General features: G+C 37.3%; 1 protein-coding gene across 2 annotated transcripts in view; it reads left to right on the top strand.

Moving 5' to 3' along the window:
* Nucleotides 1-20,246, top strand: part of LOC126775707 (ataxin-2-like protein) — a 48,142-nt gene that overhangs the window by 4,421 nt on the left and 23,475 nt on the right. For both annotated transcript variants that reach the window (XM_050497782.1, XM_050497781.1), the window contains exon 2: nt 7,649-7,802. In XM_050497782.1, the coding sequence (XP_050353739.1) occupies nt 7,649-7,802 (154 nt within the window). The remainder of the gene's footprint in view (nt 1-7,648; nt 7,803-20,246) is intronic.

Here is a 20,246-nt window from a genome sequence, read left to right as displayed (position 1 = left end):
AACTATACTGAGTTATATATTGAAGTTGAGACAGGCATCTGGTATTTTATATACCGCCTCCTCTTTTAAAATGGATATAAACTTATTTAAAAACAGGTGTCTCCTACGATATTTTATAGGATTGCGTCATAAGAACTACTCAGTAATGTGAGTAAAAAGTATTCAAACTGACATTGTAAGATATTTTTTGTGTTTATAATAGATGGGCAAATGGGCTACTGATGGTAGATGGTCACCACTAACTCAAGTCTCACCCCTAACCTTGTGGACAAAGATGTTATGTTCATCATACTTTTAGTTACTCGCTGTGTGAATGACACTTAAACTCAACGATACAAGTTAATTATTTGCAAGTGGAACTCATGAGGGGATGGTAAGTGGATGATTAAAGTCATTTTGTTCATTAGTGGCAATTATTAAAATATACTATTGCATTTATAACTCAAATCAATCCTTTTAAATAGTAATTACAGCTGAATACCTGAAGTAACAATTTATATATTTGTACATTATGCCTAAGAATTAGGTTAGCCCTTTGTGGGTAGGATTCTTTTTACGAATTTTTATAAAGACAGTTTGTTGTTGCATTTTTACTCTTTCGCTCTTATTTTTTTATTAGCTAGGTAGCAAGTTGGTGCATAATTCAAGGTCAATAATAATTTTGTAGTATTTATTGATGATTTATTAGTAAATAATGAGAAAATGTTCTGTATTTATATTGAAATACAACATTAAGATACTAATGTGAAAGCTATAAATGAAGTTTCATTTTAATTTCAATCTAATTCACTATTCATATTTACTTCTTGGTTATTTTTCATATGTTACAACATGGCCATTTAATTCGTTTACCTCATAGAAAATTTGTACTTTTTCCCATATTCATAAAAAAAAAAAAAAAAACAAAATTACACCGTATTTTTATTATTTTCAAAAATTACGCCAGGCTGTAGTCAATTATGGCTGTCGGATTCCAATATAATTTCCAATTTAAGTATCGCAAACATAACTGTTTTATTGTATGAATTATACTCATTTTTATAAAGCGTCGATTCTTAGTATTTTTAGCTCGGAATTATGTTAATAGTACACATGTACAATGTACTGTATATTTGAATATTAATTAAAGTATATGATGTGTGAATGTTCAGGTATACATAGTAAACAGAGTAAAACGAAGTTATCACTTTTTTTTTTAAATGCTTCAAATGTGGTCGAAAGATTTGATAATTAAAAGAGTTTTTTCTTTGTTTTCTTCCAAGAAAAATAGGTTTTTTGTTGCCTTTACGTTTAAAATAAGGTCTAATTCTTAGTAAAATTGCAATGTCATTTTAATAAATAAATTAATATCCTTCGAAGAAAGGGTTTTTCTTGCCCAGTAAAATTGATGATTTTGAATCCATTTTTAAACGCATATTTATATGAGTAATCATAATAATTGTACAATTATATAAATAATACTAACTGATGACTTTTATTGAAACTCGCGTTTGTGTCACGCTTGATTGTGAACACGTTATTTCTATGCATTTCGCCTAGAATAGGGAGGGGACCGTTGTCCCACATGTGATGAAAGAAAAGGAAGTGTTGCCTAAAACAAAAAAAAATATATATATTCTTCCGGATCCGACTCGCATTTGGACGACGAAAATAGTTAACATTTCAAAATACCTATTTATAATAAATACGCTACGTTCCAATGCTTCAATCCTATCTAATATTACAAATGCAGTTAAGAGTTTGTTTATTCTTTTGTTTGTTTGTTACCCTTTTACGTCTTAACCACTCAACCGATTGTCATGAAATTTGTATACACGCTACTACACTCACTCAAACTAGTTTGTATAAAAAAAAAATGAGTGTACTAATCATTTCAATATTTGCTAAAGTCTGCCTCCGGATTTGATAATCACAATCCTTCTATAAACCAAGACAACGGTGATATTCATTTCTAACCATAAATTGTTGGTAAATAAAATTGTAGCCAATTATTAAATAAAGTTTCGTAATTTGCATGTAGACAATGGTTGTTATTTAAAATTTATATGTATATATATGTAAAACCAATAAATGTACTTGAGTTTTGTTTTCGCGCTATAATATTTTAATATTGTAGCATAAATATTGTTGTAGCTGATGATAGGGCGCTGTGCCACTCCGTGGATATTGTAGAATTATATACTTAAATTATGTGATATATTTCATTTATTCAACACTTGAATTGAATTTTCTGCAAAAATTCTTATCGACTCATTTTTTGAGTATTAATAATGATTTTAATTTTAGGGGTTTTTTTTTTTACTTCGCCTAATAATCTATTTTAAAATCTAAATATTATTTTAATATTTTAAACTGTTTCCGCTTGCGGCTTGGTCCGCTTCTGTTAGGGGAATGTGTTAGTGGCTGGTTCCTACGTCCTTTTCTGGCTTACGGATACCTTTTTTTACTGCAGGCGGACGAGCATATAGGCCACCTGATGGTAAATGGTCACCAACGCCCTTAGAAATTGGCATTGTAGGAAATGTTAACCTTCGCTTACATCGCCATTGCGCCACCTTGGGAACTAAGATGTTATGTTTCTTATGCCTGTAATTACACTATCTCACTCACCCTTCAAACGTAACTTAACTTCGCCAATAAATCGTACTGCACGTCGCTGCAACCGGTCCAAGGCCTCCAGTAGGTACTTTATTAAGAATTGTTTATTATTTTTTTATCACCTTCTTTACTTACTTATTCTTTACGTACTTGGCGGAGCCATCCCAAAGGTGCGAGCAATATTCAACGCAAGACCGTACCTGGGTTTTGTATAACAGGCACAGTTGTTGTGGCGTAAAAAAACGCCGCACCTTGTTCAGAACTCCGAGTTTCCGTGAGACTGTTTTTATAATAGCCTCGATGTAATCCCTTGGACTAAGGTCGCAGCGAACGTCCATCCCCAGCATGGCGATTTTGCTTTGTATCATCAGCGGTATGCCACAGAGGGAGGGAAGAGGGGAAAATGGTGACTTTTTCGCTGTGAGACCGCATACCTGTGTTTTCTTGGCATTAAACTCAACAAGATTATCAGAACCCCATTTGGCGATGAGCTCTAACGTCCTATCGAGTTCAATGACAAGATTCTCCCGCCTCTCTTCAGTTTCCGCCCGCCCAGCCACTGCGCGTCCGTGGTATCCACCATGCACTGTACTATCGTCTGCATAGCAATGTATGTTCCCAAGAGAGAGCATATCATTGATATGCAAAAGAAAGAGTGTGGGAGGTAGCACAGATCTCTGGGGGACCCCAGCATTCACTACATAGAATTGTGAAGCGCAACCATCAACTAAAACACGAAGGCTACACTTGTGTAGGAAGCTGGCAATTCAGGTGCATAGCCGAGCAGGCAGACCATATGCCGGCAGCTTGGAGAGAAGACTTCTGTGCCAGACCCTATCGAAAGCCTTGGAGATATCGAGACTGACAGCCAACGATTCTCCATGCTTGTCGATAGCTTCACCCCAGAGGTGTGTTACGTACGCTAGAAGATCACCTGTGGACCATTTTGGTCGAAACCCGTACTGACGATCATTAATTAGACAGTGATCTTCTAGGTAATGGATCAGTTGGTTGTTTAGAATCCGTTCCATCACCTATCACCTTACAAAGTACTAAGGTGATAGCTATTGGTCGATAATTTGCCGGGTCAGACCGATCCCCTTTTTTGGGAACCGCTTGCACATTAGCTCTTCTACAAGCCTCCGGCACACATCCCGAAAAGAGAGAAAGTTGGAACAGGCGCGTTAACACAGGAGACAGCTCCGCCGCGCACTTCTTCAGCACTATGGCTGGTATTCCATCGGGACCGCTAGTTTTCCGTATATCAAGTGATTGCAGCTCCGCACGCACATCAAACACCCTTGAACCTTTACAATTGCGTCGCGAGATAGCAGCACTGAGTGCTTTCTATCGACTGTATCACGGCGAGTGCTCTGAGGAATTATTCTCTCTAATTCCTGCTTCCCCCTTCCTTCTTAAGTCCACGCGAACTGGTTCTCGATGTCACCGCCTAACTGTGACATCAATTCCATCGCGCACAATGAAATTTGGCAACTCCTTTCTTTGTCGCACTACCAAAAAATGGAATTCCTTACCAGCTCACGTGTTCTCCTCCTCTTACAACCCGGTTCCTTCAAACGAGACTTGAAGAGGCATCTTGCGGGCCGGCAAGGCGGGGACGGCTAGTACAGAACATTCTTCCCGACTGTACTGGCCGTCGTCGCGTTTGGACTCTACTACCACTTACCATCAGGTGGAGTAGTCATTTGCTATCCCGGCGCATACAAAAAAAAAAAAACGGGAATAAAACAACCTACCACCAGTAAAACCTCGTTGGCCTATTAGGTTATAAGGTCGCAGATCCCGAAATCGTGGATTTAAACATAAATGTAAAAATACGTAACGATATCTACCGAAATTTATGAAATAAGCGTTTCATATATTTTCAGTATTAATGTAGTTAAAGGGTATTATCCGAAATTAACATTTATGCGTTCGTCAATTGAGATTTACATTACTTGATTAACAGAATAATTTGAAAAAACTGCCTTTTGTAGGCGGATGTATAACTTTCTCTCACTGATTCCGTTTTACTCCACCGAGTATTAAACGCGTTCTTTCAAATTTCCCCGTCTAACTCCAGCAGCGCCATATAAATTTCATACATTTTAAGAGACAGTTTGTGTACTCAAAAATACTTATTACCTCTTCGCTCCATAGAACTACACCGTAGCTATCGTAAACATACCGTAGTTACCTAACGAGGCATTTCAGTTCAATGTGATTTTTACTTATTCGTATATAAATTAAAAAAAAAAACTGATTGAATTATATTCGTTTACAATTGTTATGTGAATGAGGCCACAAAATGGACACAACGATTACAGAGTTTTAATGGTAATCGATAGTTATTAAATTTTAAATATTTAATTTTTTTTTATGAATAGATCAAGGTCTTTTTTTTTTATAGAATAGGAAGGCGGACGAGCATATGGGCCACCTGATGGTAAGTGGTCACCAACGCTCTTAGACATTAGCATTGTAAGAAATGTCAACCATCGCTTACATATCCAATGCGCCACCAACCTTGGGAACTAAGATTGTATGTCCCTTGTGCCTGTAATTACACTGGCTCACTCACCCTTCAAACCGGAACACAACAATACCAAGTATTGCTGTTTTGCGGTAGAATATCTGATGAGTGGGTGGTACCTACCCAGACGAGCTTGCACAAAGCCCTACCACCAGTGAAACATATAAAAAAAAACACTTTTTTTATATGTTAAATTGTATTAACGATTTGGCTATTTAGTTACTCGTATAACATTATTATAAACCTTAAGTAATTATATAAAATCATTTTTTTTATTTATAATCTATTGTAAAATTAATGTTGTAATGTCTATAAGTAAAAGGCACAAATAACATAGTGTTTTAATAATGATTTGTAGATGCACAAAAATCATAAACAATTCAGAATAAGATAATATACATTTTTATATTGAATCATCCGATCAAGAAATCGGGAAAAATTCTAAGTCGCTTAGCAACCAGGTAATTTAAAAAAAATAACTGCATTTTAAAAATCAAAATTCTTATGAAATGTTGCATATTTAATGATTAAAAAATAATCACAAACATAAAATGCATAAATTAACGCATTCATCGTATATATATATATATATATATATATATATATATATATATATATATATATGTTGTAGTTTTTTCAAAAAACAAAAATCCATCCCTTCTGTTAAAATACATTTTAATGTTATTAGTATTTTTTTTGGAAGCACAAGTGACTATCCATAAATTGCATCATACGGTGAGGGACTTCGCGAGATAAGGCATGATAGAAAGGAGGAGTTGCAAGTTATTTGACGCTGAAAATCTTCCTAGAAATTGCATATAGACAACGTCACAACATAAAGATGGGAGGACAATTTTAAAAAAAAAACATTTAATTTTCGTTACGTGACGTTTGAAGACCAACAAATTTAATATGTTCTTTGTAAAGTACATTCAGTACCGGATTTATGTAAATAGGTAAAGTGTTAAGAAATATATGACACGAGCGATGTCCTAATTTTATTTACTCAGAAATCACTGGTTGACTGTACTTGCCTTAAAGATAGTTTCTTTTTAGTTGAACTCCTTATATTTTTACAAGTTTGTATTTTGATCGTAAAAGAGAATCGGTTATATTATTCAGTATTTTGACGGATTCTGGATACTTGGTTAAAAATAGAACAGCACGTTTTGTTTGAATAAAAGTTACAAATCTGATAGAGAATGCATATGGGGATGCATGTCCTATTGTGTCCCTTTGAAAGGAAATTGGTAAAACTACATTTCACAGTGCTCCTCCTGTCGTCCACACGCATACATACATCATTCTATACCAAATCATGCAGGATATATTATAATGCTCGAGTGTGCGCGCAAACGGAGATGCACTGTCTATTCCATCAATCTCATAATTTGATTGTCGTCGTGGCAGATTGACTTCCCTAGCCATCATAACCGAAAACTTCAGGTGCAAGATCAACAGACTTATCATTTTTTGTCAATACACTCTCAGTATCGTCCGTTCCGTGCCGAAAGTAATTGATCAGCGCCAGATAATTCTCCGGACTTTTCGGTATTTTAACAGCGTAGAAATAGCGTTTGCTTACATACTTGACCACTTTATTCCATACTTAGTCATTTACTGCCGTGGCCGAAATACGGTTAAGGAAGGAACATAAATATTATTTTTAGTAGATAATTTTGAAATAATAATATAATTGATTTCCGGCTATTATATGGATACATATTGTGATTGCGGCTTGTCATTATTCATTTAAAGAATAGGCATATGAATTTTTATATTATCATATTATTCTTATATAATCGTGATTTATTTAGAACTGCCAATAACGTGAACTATTTTTAATCAGTCAAATTGTAGGGTACCTTTTTATATATGTACATCATTGATATTATCGTTATGTTCATATTTGAGATAAATAAGTAAATGATAAGATTTTAATGAATAATATGTATATATATTATTTTATAAATGTTTATTTACATATCAATAAAGTTACTCCTAAGTTATGCATATACGACGACAAGCTTTAGTTCTCGTGGTTAGATTTACATGAATATGACGTAATTCCGCGAAATATTTATTACCGTGCTTTCCAAGACAATAATTTTCCTTCACCAAAAGTTAACAATTTCCAAGAAATTACTTGGTAGATAGAGCTTTGTGCAAGCTCGTCTGGGTAGATACCACCCACTTATCAGATATTCTACAGCAAAACAGTATTGCTGTGTTCCGATTGGAACGGTGAGTGAGCCAGTGTAACTACAGGCACAAGGGACATAACATCATTGTTCCCAAAGTTGGTGGCGCATTGGCGATGTAAGTGATGGTTAATATTTCTTACAATGCCCATGTCTATGAGCGGTGGAGACCACGTAACACCAGATGGCCCATTTGCTCGTCCGCCTGCCTACCGATTCTGTTCTACATTTATATTGACAGTGTTGCATGGAAACGTCCAAAATTACATAATATTAGTGCGATTTGCTATAGTTATACCCTTCCCCCGTCCCCCAGATCGCCCCGCGGCCGAGTGGTAGCAGAAGGTGTATACAATAACGCGCATTTCATGCACGCTGCGACGTCTCACGTCGGTGACATCGTCCAAGTTCTCACGCAGTCCGGAAGTCTATGGGAGGGTGTGTTCAAAACATTCAGCGCTCAGTTCGAGGTGAGTAAACTCATTAGTATTATTACAGGCACAAGGGAAACGAATGTTCTCATGTATTGTTCTTATACGTCAGAAAGGGCGAGTAAATTATATATAACTGATAACTGATTGCGTCACACTATCATCACCGCAGCAGGAGGCAATATAGGAGATGGCTATAGTCACGTACAATGGCGACGCCAAATTGATCTTTGATAACATTAGAAATAATCTTTGGAACGACGACAAGATTATATTACATATTAAGTTATATATAAAAATGGTTGTTGGTTTTTCTGTTTGAGATAAAAATAATTCGACATTCTTGACCGATTACCTGAAACTTGACACATACATGTATTTCTTTATGGAAAAGATTTTTATACTTATACAAAATATTTTCAATTTTCAAAAAACTTTTCTTAGAGTATGCATGCATTACGTTATAAATAAATAAATTAGACAATGTTCAAAATTTCATCTTCCTATACTCAGTGGTTTTGGCTGTGCGCTGATTGGTAATAATGAAAAACTATTTTATAAGTATAAATTATAAAAATTACTCCCATACGTCGAATGCCACCAGTATTAATACTGCAAATGAAAACCATATCTCTATCAAATTTTTAATATTTAATAATCTGGTAATAAAAATGCAGGCACATTAAAATAACACTAAAAAGAAATTAAAGATAATAAAATAACATACACTAAAGGCGTGACAACACGTCTGATGTTTTTTTGTTGATAAATAAATTGTGACACAATATATAAATAAAACGCTATCCTATTTATGATATATAATCAAGTCTGTTATACCACCATCGTCCTTACCGTCCGACCTTCCCGGTGAAACATTCCTTAATCGGTCATGATATAACAGTATCAACACCGGCACAGGCTGTTCAGTGTCAGGCGAATTATCTCTGACTCACTACATTACCGTCTCGCTTATATACTCGACTACATATATAGTATATACACGTATGATCGAACGGTTTTAAAACTGTTTTTATATTCGTCTCTGTTATAAGAGATGCTAGTTGATTTTTTCTTAATATTTTTGTTTTAACATGACATTATTAAATAATATAATGTTTACAAATTTTACTCGCACGAATGACATATATATAAATATAATAGTTAGGCGAGTGAGCAAATATCCGGCAGAATATCTTAAAGACTCGCCCCCCGCCCGATGACGCTGTCGAGGCTATTTGGTCCAACAGCAACAAGTCAAAAAAAGAGTGGGCAAATAAGTCACCAGATGGTAAAAAGTCACGACATTGGCTCCGTAGCAAATATTAACCATTCCTTACATCATCAATGCGCCACCAACCTTGGGAACTAAGATACTATGTCCTTGTGTCTGTAGTAATGCTGGCTCACTCACTCTTCAGTGTTTGTACTGAAAACCGAGTCGATATGACTAGCAACTAGAACACGTGAATCTTAATCGAAGATTGCAGGTTCAATTCTGAGCAAGTGCCACTAAATTATCTTGTGCTTATATTGTAAGTTATGGTAAAGGAAAATATTACGAGGAGACCAATCCTGCCCGTATCGGATAGACTTCTGCCATGAGAACCCAGAAGTACTTTGTATATTTCGTGTAGGATATGTTCTGCTGTAGCCACCCCCAAAGATTCGAAAACATCTTTTGAAGCGAATTCTAAGCATCCCTTTACAAGTTGATACCGAAACGTAGTTCGTAAATATTCTGACTTAATCCATTGGCAAAAAAATTAACGACAGGTTTATTAAAATAACACGAAATCAATTAAAATTATGAAAAAACTATAGAGTGAAAAAACACGTTAAAAAGAGTCACTTTTGCAAAGGACAATGTTGATCGCTTGTACAACACTACAATCTGTTTATTTTGATTGACGTAAAACCACCCAGCCAGCAAAACAATTCTCAAGGAGAGTTTGTGCCTGGCAATCGCCCGGCGGTAAATGTCTGCAAAGTCCTTAGTGCATTATTATTTTACAAAACGCTGACCCTAAATGATAGCAGGCGAATGATGAATGATAATGATGAGGAGGGGAAGAGAGTATTCACCCAAAAGATTGTAGTTCGGGTGCATTTGTCACACTTGGAGGTCAATACCACCTGAATACGCTATTGATTTGTCGAAATTCGTGCCCCTGGGATATCTAAAGATATATTCCAAAATGATATTACATATATTTCTACTTTATTATGATATCATATTATGTTTATAAATTTAAATTACCAAACCTTATAAACTTTATCATACATGCTTTGACTTGATCACTGCTTATTGTAATGTCAAAGTCCCCGCCTGTCTGTCTGCCTGTCCCACTAAACGCGATAAACTCAATAACTGCCCGACGGATTTTAATACGTTTTAAGGTTTTGTGTATATTATATCAAATATGACGATGATTCTTGAAGATGTCGCAAAAAATCGTGCCGAATGGAAGATTTACTGGCGTGCGACACATAAACATGAGTTTACTACTAGTACTTTCAATTGTCAACGTGGTCTGCGAAAAAATGTAATCTTATATTCGAACGAGCTAATATTAAGAAGTAATAGTCCCGTTAAAAGACTATTTATTGACGTAGATTGTGGGCTATTATAACTCCGCGCTACGATCCATAGGTACAGAGCAGTAACCATAAACGTCGAAAAATCTGGCAAGCAAGATGCACTTGATTATGTGATAAAAATATGTGCAAAATTCTTGTTTAACCTATTTTTATGATTACACTCGACGCTTACGAGAAAAATGCAAATAACCGACACTTTGACATTTAAACTTTGATCTTGAATATAAATGTAAGTTTTTGGAAACGTAGTGTCGGTGGGGATTTTTAATATTTAATTTCTAATTGTATACCTAAGATCTATACTATATATAACTATTAGAAAAAGACTATAGATTATATACCAATACGTACTTTTCTAATTGCGAGTTTGGAAAATGCCCAATTTATAAACTACCAGAGACAATATTGGTTTACAATTGGATGAACGATATTTTAATTGCGTAACTAACGTTATAACTATTCTATTCAAAGATAGGTGGTCAAGTTAATCGGTTACCTTGGAAACGTAATACCGTACATGCAATATTATAATATTAAATAAATTAAAAATAAAACAACGAAACAAGCTAGTTATTTCTTGCGGTTTTAACCGCTTTGAATACACGGTATACATAAAAAAGACATATATAGGGTATCTGAAGATAGATTATATTTATATTCGGAATCAAGAATCTGATAATATTAGTTTCGTTAGCCTTCGATTCTCAAAATGTAGCGTCGTCGTCTATAATGGATTCAACGGAAATATTTTTCTCGAAATGTCAAATTGAAAATGTAGTTTGATGTTCTATTTAATTGAAAAGTCGCTTCTACATATTATTAAAAGAAATATACATGTTTCTAGAATGATGATGCAATATATGGGTTGCCATGTTGACCGCTAAAATCTCTAAATTGGTAGTGCTTGTTTGTGTGAAACCATTGAACCTGCGGCTGAACGCTGTCCCATCGGATTATTTGTATGGGTAGGGGACTCGTATTGGAGAGGACAGAGGAGCCTTTTGCTCGGCTATAGGACTTTTGCAGGTGGTTACTTAACGGTTCACTGGCGCGTATGTTACGATTTTTTAATGAATTAGATTAAAATCCTGCTCTATGATTTAAAATATCTACGCCTGTGCCAAATTTCAAACCAATCCCCATGCAGCATTTCGTGTGTGTGTGTTCTAAATTATGTGTAATTATTGTGGCTTATGGAAACATTTATTTCGTAACTCCGTGATTCATTTTGATGTGTAAATTGATAAATTTAATACTCGTCTAATAAATTAAGGATATTATTTTTTAAGAGATTTTATTTATATGAATACTGAACAGGATATTGGGTTTCGTTTTTGTTAATTGTATATTATTGATGAAATGGAGTATCTACAGAGTTTCTTGCCGGTTCTCCTTAATGTAGTCTGCATTTTGAACTGCAGCTTTTTATTTGAATTATGTTGTAAAATGACAATTTATAAAAAAAAAATTGGAAACAAAGATGATCTGACTATTTTCAGTACTTAAATATTTTTAGACGTAATTTGTTCGGTAAAATGAAAATAATATTTTAATGAATAATTATTTCCATGAACTGTAAGGCATATAAAAAGTTTATTTACAATTTTGTATAAATTAAAATTCGTCAAATTGCGTCGGATATAATTTGCATGACACTGAATCACCACAGTGTTTTTATTTTAATTATAACTAAAAATAGTATTCATATATCCGATATCAACGCGAACACATTCACGAGTATAACGTCTCAACGATGCATCAATATAATAAAATATCGAAAATATATCTCGTAAAAACTCTGAAATCACTGCGTATATCGATCTGACCCAGTTCGGTCTGGTGGCACCACAGATAAACTATGCACTTGTGTATGTTACACTTCACGTCTATAAATTCTCCTTAGACTGTAAAGTCTGTTTGACACATTTTAATATATAATACTTATCTTATGTAATTTCTATACTTAATGTACATTTTAATAATAAATTGCCTGAACTGGCCCAGTGGTTAGAATGCGTAAATCTTGACCGATGATCTCGTGTTCAACCCCAGGCAAGCGCCATTGAATTTGCGTGTTCTAACTTTGTGTTTATAATTCAGCTCATGCTTGACGGTTAAGGAAAACATCGCGAGGAAACTTGCATGTGTCTAATTTCACTGTAATTCTGCCACATGTATATTCCACCAACCCGCATTAGAGCATCGTGGTGGAATAAGCTCCATACCTTCTCACAAAAAAGAAAAGGAGAGGGTGCCTTAGCCCAGCAGTGGGACATTCACAGGCTGTTACTAATAGATTTGTGTAATATTAGTTAGTTTAGTTAATGTCAACAAGAGAGTCAATTAATAAACATACGAACGATTTTTGCATAACAGTGCTATTCTCTAAGAACTCATTTCGTATTGCATTCGTGAAATGTTGAAACCGAACTCAGTGATACGATATTTTGATGCGTGTATCATTTCAATATTATTATCAATGTCGCATATCACTTTCTGACATTTCACGATCGTCTTCTCCGGCGAGTTTCTAGTTTGTTCTCAAAAAATTGATATCGGTATAGTTTTTTATATATATTTTATTTAAATAGTAATCTAAATAAATATTATACAATACACGGTATGACGCAAAAATAACATTTCCGCCATTACGTCGACGTCTTACCGCATACCTCACGCCTTTCGTTTTGATGCGTCCTTTCGAACATATTTTAATACATCAGATACTATACTATAGAATGGTTTATACTATAATATGTAATGAATATATATGACGGGCCGGTTGGCGTGGTTGGTAGATACTTGCCTTTCACGCCGAAGGTTTTGGGTTCGATTCCCACCCAGGACAGACATTTGTGTGCATGAACGTGTCTGTTTTTCCTGAGTCTGGGTGTAATTATCTATATAAGTATGTATTTACAAAAGAAAAGTAGTATATCAGTTGTCTGGTTTCCATAGTACAAGCTCTGCTAAGTTTGGGATCAATGGCCGTGTATGAATAATATGCCAGGATATTATTATTATTTTATTACTATTTTTAGTAGGAGGAGTATTTACTATGGATTATAAAATAATAAAAATATTACAAAGTTCTAGTATGCTTGTTATAGAGCGAAAAGTAATTAAGTATAAATGTTCCACTGTTCGACTAAGGGCCCACGCCTTTCAAAGAGAGGGTTCAGAGCTTGTTCCACAACACGATCATTTGCTATGGTGATTACACATAAGGGATATTTACATGCAGGTTCGAGTAAGTTCTTTCATCACCGAGCACGGAATGAATTATAAACAAAAATTAACCACGTGAAAATTGGATAGTAGCTTGCTCGGGTTGTGAATCCGTAATCTTTGGCTTAGATTCACTGCTTTTAACCGCTAGGCCATCTCGGTTATAGATTTGCCAGCGTACACATTGATTATTTTACGTCATATAACTATATACTAAATCGTCGTAAGTATACGGTAAATGCAACATGGTCGAGACTTCGAGAAACATTAAAAAAGTATGATTAATGATTGCGGTAAGAATACCGACTAATATATAAATATAAATAATGTATGTATTGAGTTTCGCTTACCAACTTGTAAATTAAAAAAAAAACGGTTCAAGAGCCGACTTTGGACAAAGTATATTTTGATATCTTTGCTTCCTAAACAATGTGACTATTGATAAAAAAAAAACATACTGACATATTTATCACAACGTTTAGAGTAGGTACATTATGATAATATGTGTGTGTGTGTCTTTTAACACTGGCAAAGGTTGTAAGATCATTCGATTACATTTTCGACTTAACGAAATTATGTCAGTGAGGTGTTTGTTATTTCAATCAATCAATCAATCAACAGCCAATCGTTGTCCACTGCTGTATGTTCAGCAGCAGGCCTCTCCCAAGGTCCGCCAAAGCTCCCTGTCCTCCGCCTTCCGCATCCAGTTGGTGCCCGCCACCTTCTTAAGGTCGTCGGTCCACCTGGCTGGAGGGCGCCCTACGCTGCGCTTGCCGATTCGCGGTCTCCACTCTAGGACTCGTCTGCTCCAACGGCCATCGGTCCTACGACATACGTGACCAACCCACTGCCACTTCAGCCTGCTAATTTTGCAAGCTATGTCGGTGACTTCGGTTCTTTTCCGGATAATCTCATTTCTGAGATTTCATTTCTGAGATTTCTTTCGCTTATCCTTCAAAGATACTCCGAGCATAGCTCGCTCCATAGCACGCTGAGCGACTTTGAATTTGTGGACTAGTCCCGCAGTTAGTGTCCACGTTTCGGCACCGTATGTCATGGCAGTTAAGACGCATTGGTTGAAGACTTTCGTCTTCAAACATTGCGGTATAGACGACTTGAGGACTTGACGAAGGTTGCCAAATGCTGCCCATCCCAAGCGAATTTTTCGATCGGCTTCCTTCTCGAAGTTGTTCCTACCGACTTGTATTATCTGTCCTAGGTAGGTATATTCACTAACAACTTCGAGAGGTTTCCCCTCGACGTATATCGGTCCCGGCACGACATGCCTATTGAACATGACCTTGGTCTTGTCCAAGTTTATACCGAGACCGACACACCGGAAAGACTCGCCTAGGCTACGCAGCAATTCGGTGAGTTGTTCCAGCGACTCTGCTATGATGACGATATCGTCGGCAAATCGAAGGTGTGAGATGTACTCGCCGTTTACATTGACTCCATACCTAGTCCAATCCAGCGTTTTGAAAACGTCTTCCAACGCGTTGGTGAACAGTTTCGGGGATATTACATCCCCCTGTCTCACCCCTCTGCGCAGTTGGATCGCCTTCGTCTTACAGTCCTGGATGTGGACAGTCATTGTTTTCGACTGGTGGTAGGGCTTTGTGCAAGCTCGTCTGGGTAGGTACCACCCACTCATCAGATATTCTACCGCAAAACAGCAATACTTGATATTGTTGTGTTCCGGTTTGAAGGGTGAGTGAGCCAGTGTAATTACAGGCACAAGGGACATAAAATCTTAGTTCCCAAGGTTGGTGGCGCATTGGATATGTAAGCGATGGTTGACATTTCTTACAATGCCAATGTCTAAGAGCGTTGGTGATCACTTACCATCAGGTGGCCCATATGCTCGTCCGCCTTCCTATTCTATAAAAAAAAAAAAAAAATTGTAGCGGCGTTGTACAGACATCTCAGTACCTCGATATATCTCCAATCGATATGACATCTCTACAATGAGTCGAGCATTGCCCAGGTTTCGATGGAGTCGAAGGCTTTCTCGTAGTCCACAAATGCCATACACAGCGGCTGATTGTACTCTTCGATCTTCTGCACAATCTGCCGAACAGTATGGATGTGGTCCACGGTGCTGTAGCCTGATCGAAAGCCGGCTTGCTCTGGGGGCTGGAACTCGTCAAGTCGTCTGGCGAGACGGTTCGTGACGACTCTTGAGAACAGCTTATACACGTGACTCAGGAAGGAGATTGGTCTGTAGATTTTCAAGAGGGTTTTATCACCTTTCTTGAAAAACAGTACCACCTCACTCCCGCTCCACGTTTCCGGGGTCTTGCCATGTTGGATGACGGAATTAAAGAGGCTTGCTAGCTCTTTCAGGACCGGAGTCCCGCCTACCTTAAGCAACTCTGTTGTGATTCCGTTATCTCCCGGAGCTTTGTTGTTTTTAAGCTGTTCTAGAGCCGCAATAATCTCGCCTTGGTCAACGACCGGGAGCTCCTCGGAGTAATGGCGCATAAGAGGGGCGCGCTGGTCATCAATACTGATTCCCACGGGTTTATCCGATCTTGAAGAGAACAAATGCCCATAAAACCTCACTACTTCTCCGACAATCTCAGGCCTAGAGGTAACGACCCCACCATTTTCAGTTTTAAGTTTTGTCAGACGCGGCCTCCCAAACTTGCGAGCGAACACTTTCGATCCCCGATTTTGCTCAATCGCAGCCTTGATGGTCCAATGCCCGTGGGTATTGGAGCGTCGGAGATCGCGTCGCGTCAGCGTTTTTATTATTCGATTTAAGGCCTTATCTGACAAAAACGATGGTAGTTCTCGTCGTTTTCTCATGAGCTCGAGTGTCTCAGCAGAGAGTTTTGGTGCGTTGTCTCTTCTCTGTGGCGGAAAACACTTGCGGGATGTGTTTTGCAGTATTTTGACCAGCGTGTCGGTTCTCTCATCAATGCTGCTTATGGTTTCCAACGCGGTGAATTGGTTTTGAAGTTCCATTTGGAACTTTTCGGAGCCTTGAGCAGCTTGGAGCATGGTAGGTCGGAGAGTAGACCTCATCATTCTCGATCTTTCGGCTTTTAAGTTGATATTTAGAGTGCCTCGAACCAAGCGGTGATCACTTCCGGTATTAAACCTGTTGATCACTGAAACATCTCTAAACATGTGCCTTTTATTCGAAATGATAAAGTCTATCTCGTTCCTTGTCACGTTATCGGGGCTTCGCCAGGCCACCTCCTCTGAGGCTTCTTTTGAAAGAAAGAATTCATCAAAAAAAGCCCTTGCGCTTCGAGAAAGTTTACCAGCATTGGCCCCTGTGATTTCTGCAGCCCAAGCCGTAAGGTCCGACTTTCGATTCACCGCTATCTTGTACACTACTTTAGCATTAAAGTATCCCATAACAACATTGTAGTGGGCCTTCGAGGTGTCGTTGAGGGCCTTTGCGATGTCCTCGTACATCGCTTCGACCACATCATCAGAGTATGTCGAAGTTGGCGCATATACCTGTACGACCTTCAGGGAGTACCTGTTGGAAAGTTTTAGGACAAGGTACGCAACCCGGTTCGACACACTACTGATTTCCACAATGCTGCTAATGAGATCCTTTTTGACTAGAAAACCGACACCACCCTGGGAGAGGTTATCACCTTCGCGGAAGTAGAGTAAGTTACCGGACTCTAGAGTTATCGTGTCCTCCCCCTGTCTTCGGACTTCAGATAACCCCAGTATATGCCAGTTTATATGACTTAACTCTACTTCTAATTCGGCGAGGTGATGGTCCAGCCTCATCGAGCGTCCATTATACGTTGCCATGTGAAGTCGTTTTATACGGTAGCCTGCCGTGAACCGGTGATTCTTAGCACCCCCTGCCCTGCCGATACCGCGACCGCTACCTTGGTCGGGCCTAGCGGGCTTGCCGGTAACTGGGGGCCTTTTTTTGGGCGCATCTGCCATTAAGGGAGGGGTTTGCGTGTTGGCGAGCGCAGTAGGGGGGTAAGATGTTTATGGGAGGGGGGACGCTGCTGCCCATCCCCCCTTCTCCCCGTCCCTCAGTCGCCTCTTACGACACCCACGGGATGAGATTGGGGGAGTACTATTCTAAGCCGGTACTCCACGGTCACTTTGTTATTTAAGATGTTTTAATTGTTTTAACTCTATATCGTGTTAAAGTAGACTAGACTATACCAGGAAGTGGAGGTACTGGCCCTCATGTGGAGCTGAAAATCATCTCCATGAATCTGCACATCATAACGGTCTCTATTCGTTTTTTTCTTCGTTATTCCCCTCCCTCCACCAGCGCTAACAACAATAGTATAATTAAAATCCATTTTTTTTTTTAGTTTTTTTTTATTTACTATACGTAAGCGCGCGCACTTATGACCTCATCGAGCACAGATTTGTCACTGTTAATGATGGGAGGAAGGGTACATGGACGCACGAGATGGAAAACTGCGTGCAGAATCATTAATTGACACAAAGTGTCTGTGGGACAGGGGTGTAGGTAGTCAAGAGTTAGAATAACGTTTGATGTGATATTTGTATGTATATAGACAAATTGAATTTAATATACTAGATAGTATTTCACTTATCCCAAAAGTGTACATAAAATTTAGAACGGTCATTACAGTATTAGTTACATTTAGTACAGTCACAGCTCAAAAGAAAGGGCTTTTAGAGAATATACGTACGTTAAAATTATGGGTTTTTAAAAAGAGGTTAATATATAAATTATAATATTTTTTCTCTATTCTCATTTATTACATAACTATGTTCATATATTTAAATTATTCGGAATTGTCGAATAACCGTTGTTTGCGCAATTTTTCCGTTAATGGATTAATTTCAAATCGATTGATTGGTTGATTTTGTAAGATTCGACCCAACCACACAAGCTGCAGCTGAGGCTAAATAAAAAGCTCGTGAAAAGGTGACGTAACACAAAGTCACTAAGCCAGTGGTATCACAAAGTATCAAGTAACGTTATCTACGTATTGTTAACGAATTAAAATAGGTGAGAATCAATACTCGAATGGATTCCTACGTACTCTTTATTACATCGTCAAAGCCAAGGTGGATAATGTATTTTTTTAGGGGAGTCCCTATCCCTATGTATGATATGTACACATTCATACTATATGTATGTATGTGTACAAACGTAAGAAAAAACAAAGAATTCTGTGGATGTTTCAGAATAATTTATTTTATTTAACAGAATAATATATTTTTATTATAATAAACGTACTTATTATACTGAACGTTATTTTGTTGTGTATTTTGTTGTGTTCCGGTTTGAAGGGTGAATTTTTTTTTTTATAGAATAGGAAGGTGGACGAGCATATGGGCCACCTGATGCTAAGTGGTCACCAAACGCCCTTAGACATTGGCATTGTAAGAAATGTTAACCATCGCTTACATTACCAAAGCGCCACCAACCTTGGGAACTAAGATGTTATGTCCCTTGTACCTGTAATTACACTGGCTCACTCACCCTTCAAACCGGAACACAACAATACCAAGTACTGCTGTTTTGCGGTAGAATATCTGATGAGTGGGTGGTACCTACCCAGACGAGCTTGCACAAAGCTCTACCACCAGTAGAATGAGCCAGTATAACAACAAACACGAGGGACAGAACATTCTAGTTCCCAAGGTTGGTGGCTCATTGGCTGTGTAGGGGATAGTTGATATTTCTTGCAGTATCCTATGTCTATTGGTGACGGTGACAGCTTACCATTAAGTGGCTCATATGCCAGCATGCGAAACTATTTTCAATAAAACAAATCGGGTTAAATCGCCTATATAAAAATATTTTCTCAAAAAGTACTGATTGAAATTGCTACATGTAAAAGGTGATTTCAGTGCTATGTGCCGCAGCCTGCCATGAGAGTGATACCACTTACAGCCGTAACTCGTAAACTTGAATTATCGTTAAACAAATGACACATGGATATCTTGAGACGTGTATATCATTTAAAACAGCTCTCAGGGCTGTCTGTTAGTCTAGCCAAATAACACAGTGTCACGCTAAGTTTGTGCGAAAATAAGTCTTGAAGACTTATTTTTAATTTTGTAATGTTTTATTTTGTTAATAAGATATGGTTGATCTTTAAAAAAAAAAGCGGATAGATGTTTATCCGAGTAGTAACAAAGTAAACCGTCTGCTTGTCAATAACCTCATCTCTGCCTAATTTGGTGATTCGGAGCCTATTCCACAACGCCTTGCTATTGCGAGCTCACGGATAATTACCTGTTAGAGTTTCTCATAAAATCACTCTCGACACTCTCTTGTCTCTCGCGCCACATTTTTTAAAAAACAAATATTTTTTTTAGTTCAACAATACAGTTAGCAACCATTATATAAACTCGACCCAAACTAAAATACAGTACACGGTTCTCTACTATACGGATAACTGTATAGCCACCGTAGTTAATAATAACCTACAATATGTACTAACTAGACTAATTCTAGCTTTGAAACTTAACAATGTGGATCCATTGAAGTGAAGCTATTGTATGAATTTCAATCTTATAGCAATAGGTGTAAAGTGCAGGCTCCTTCATCGTTTCAACTATACCTGGTATTAATATAAATAAAAAGCAAATGGATAACTGATGAAATTGATATCGTACTGTTAAACAATTTGTTGTATCATTTGTTTCATGTTGACCGTAGAATGTCAGTTGTCT

The sequence above is a fragment of the Nymphalis io genome, chromosome 18, assembly GCF_905147045.1.
Source record: "Nymphalis io chromosome 18, ilAglIoxx1.1, whole genome shotgun sequence".
NCBI classification, from domain to species: domain Eukaryota; kingdom Metazoa; phylum Arthropoda; class Insecta; order Lepidoptera; family Nymphalidae; genus Nymphalis; species Nymphalis io.
Note: the sequence above shows the minus strand (reverse complement) of the source record. Positions and strands in the feature narration are given on the sequence as shown.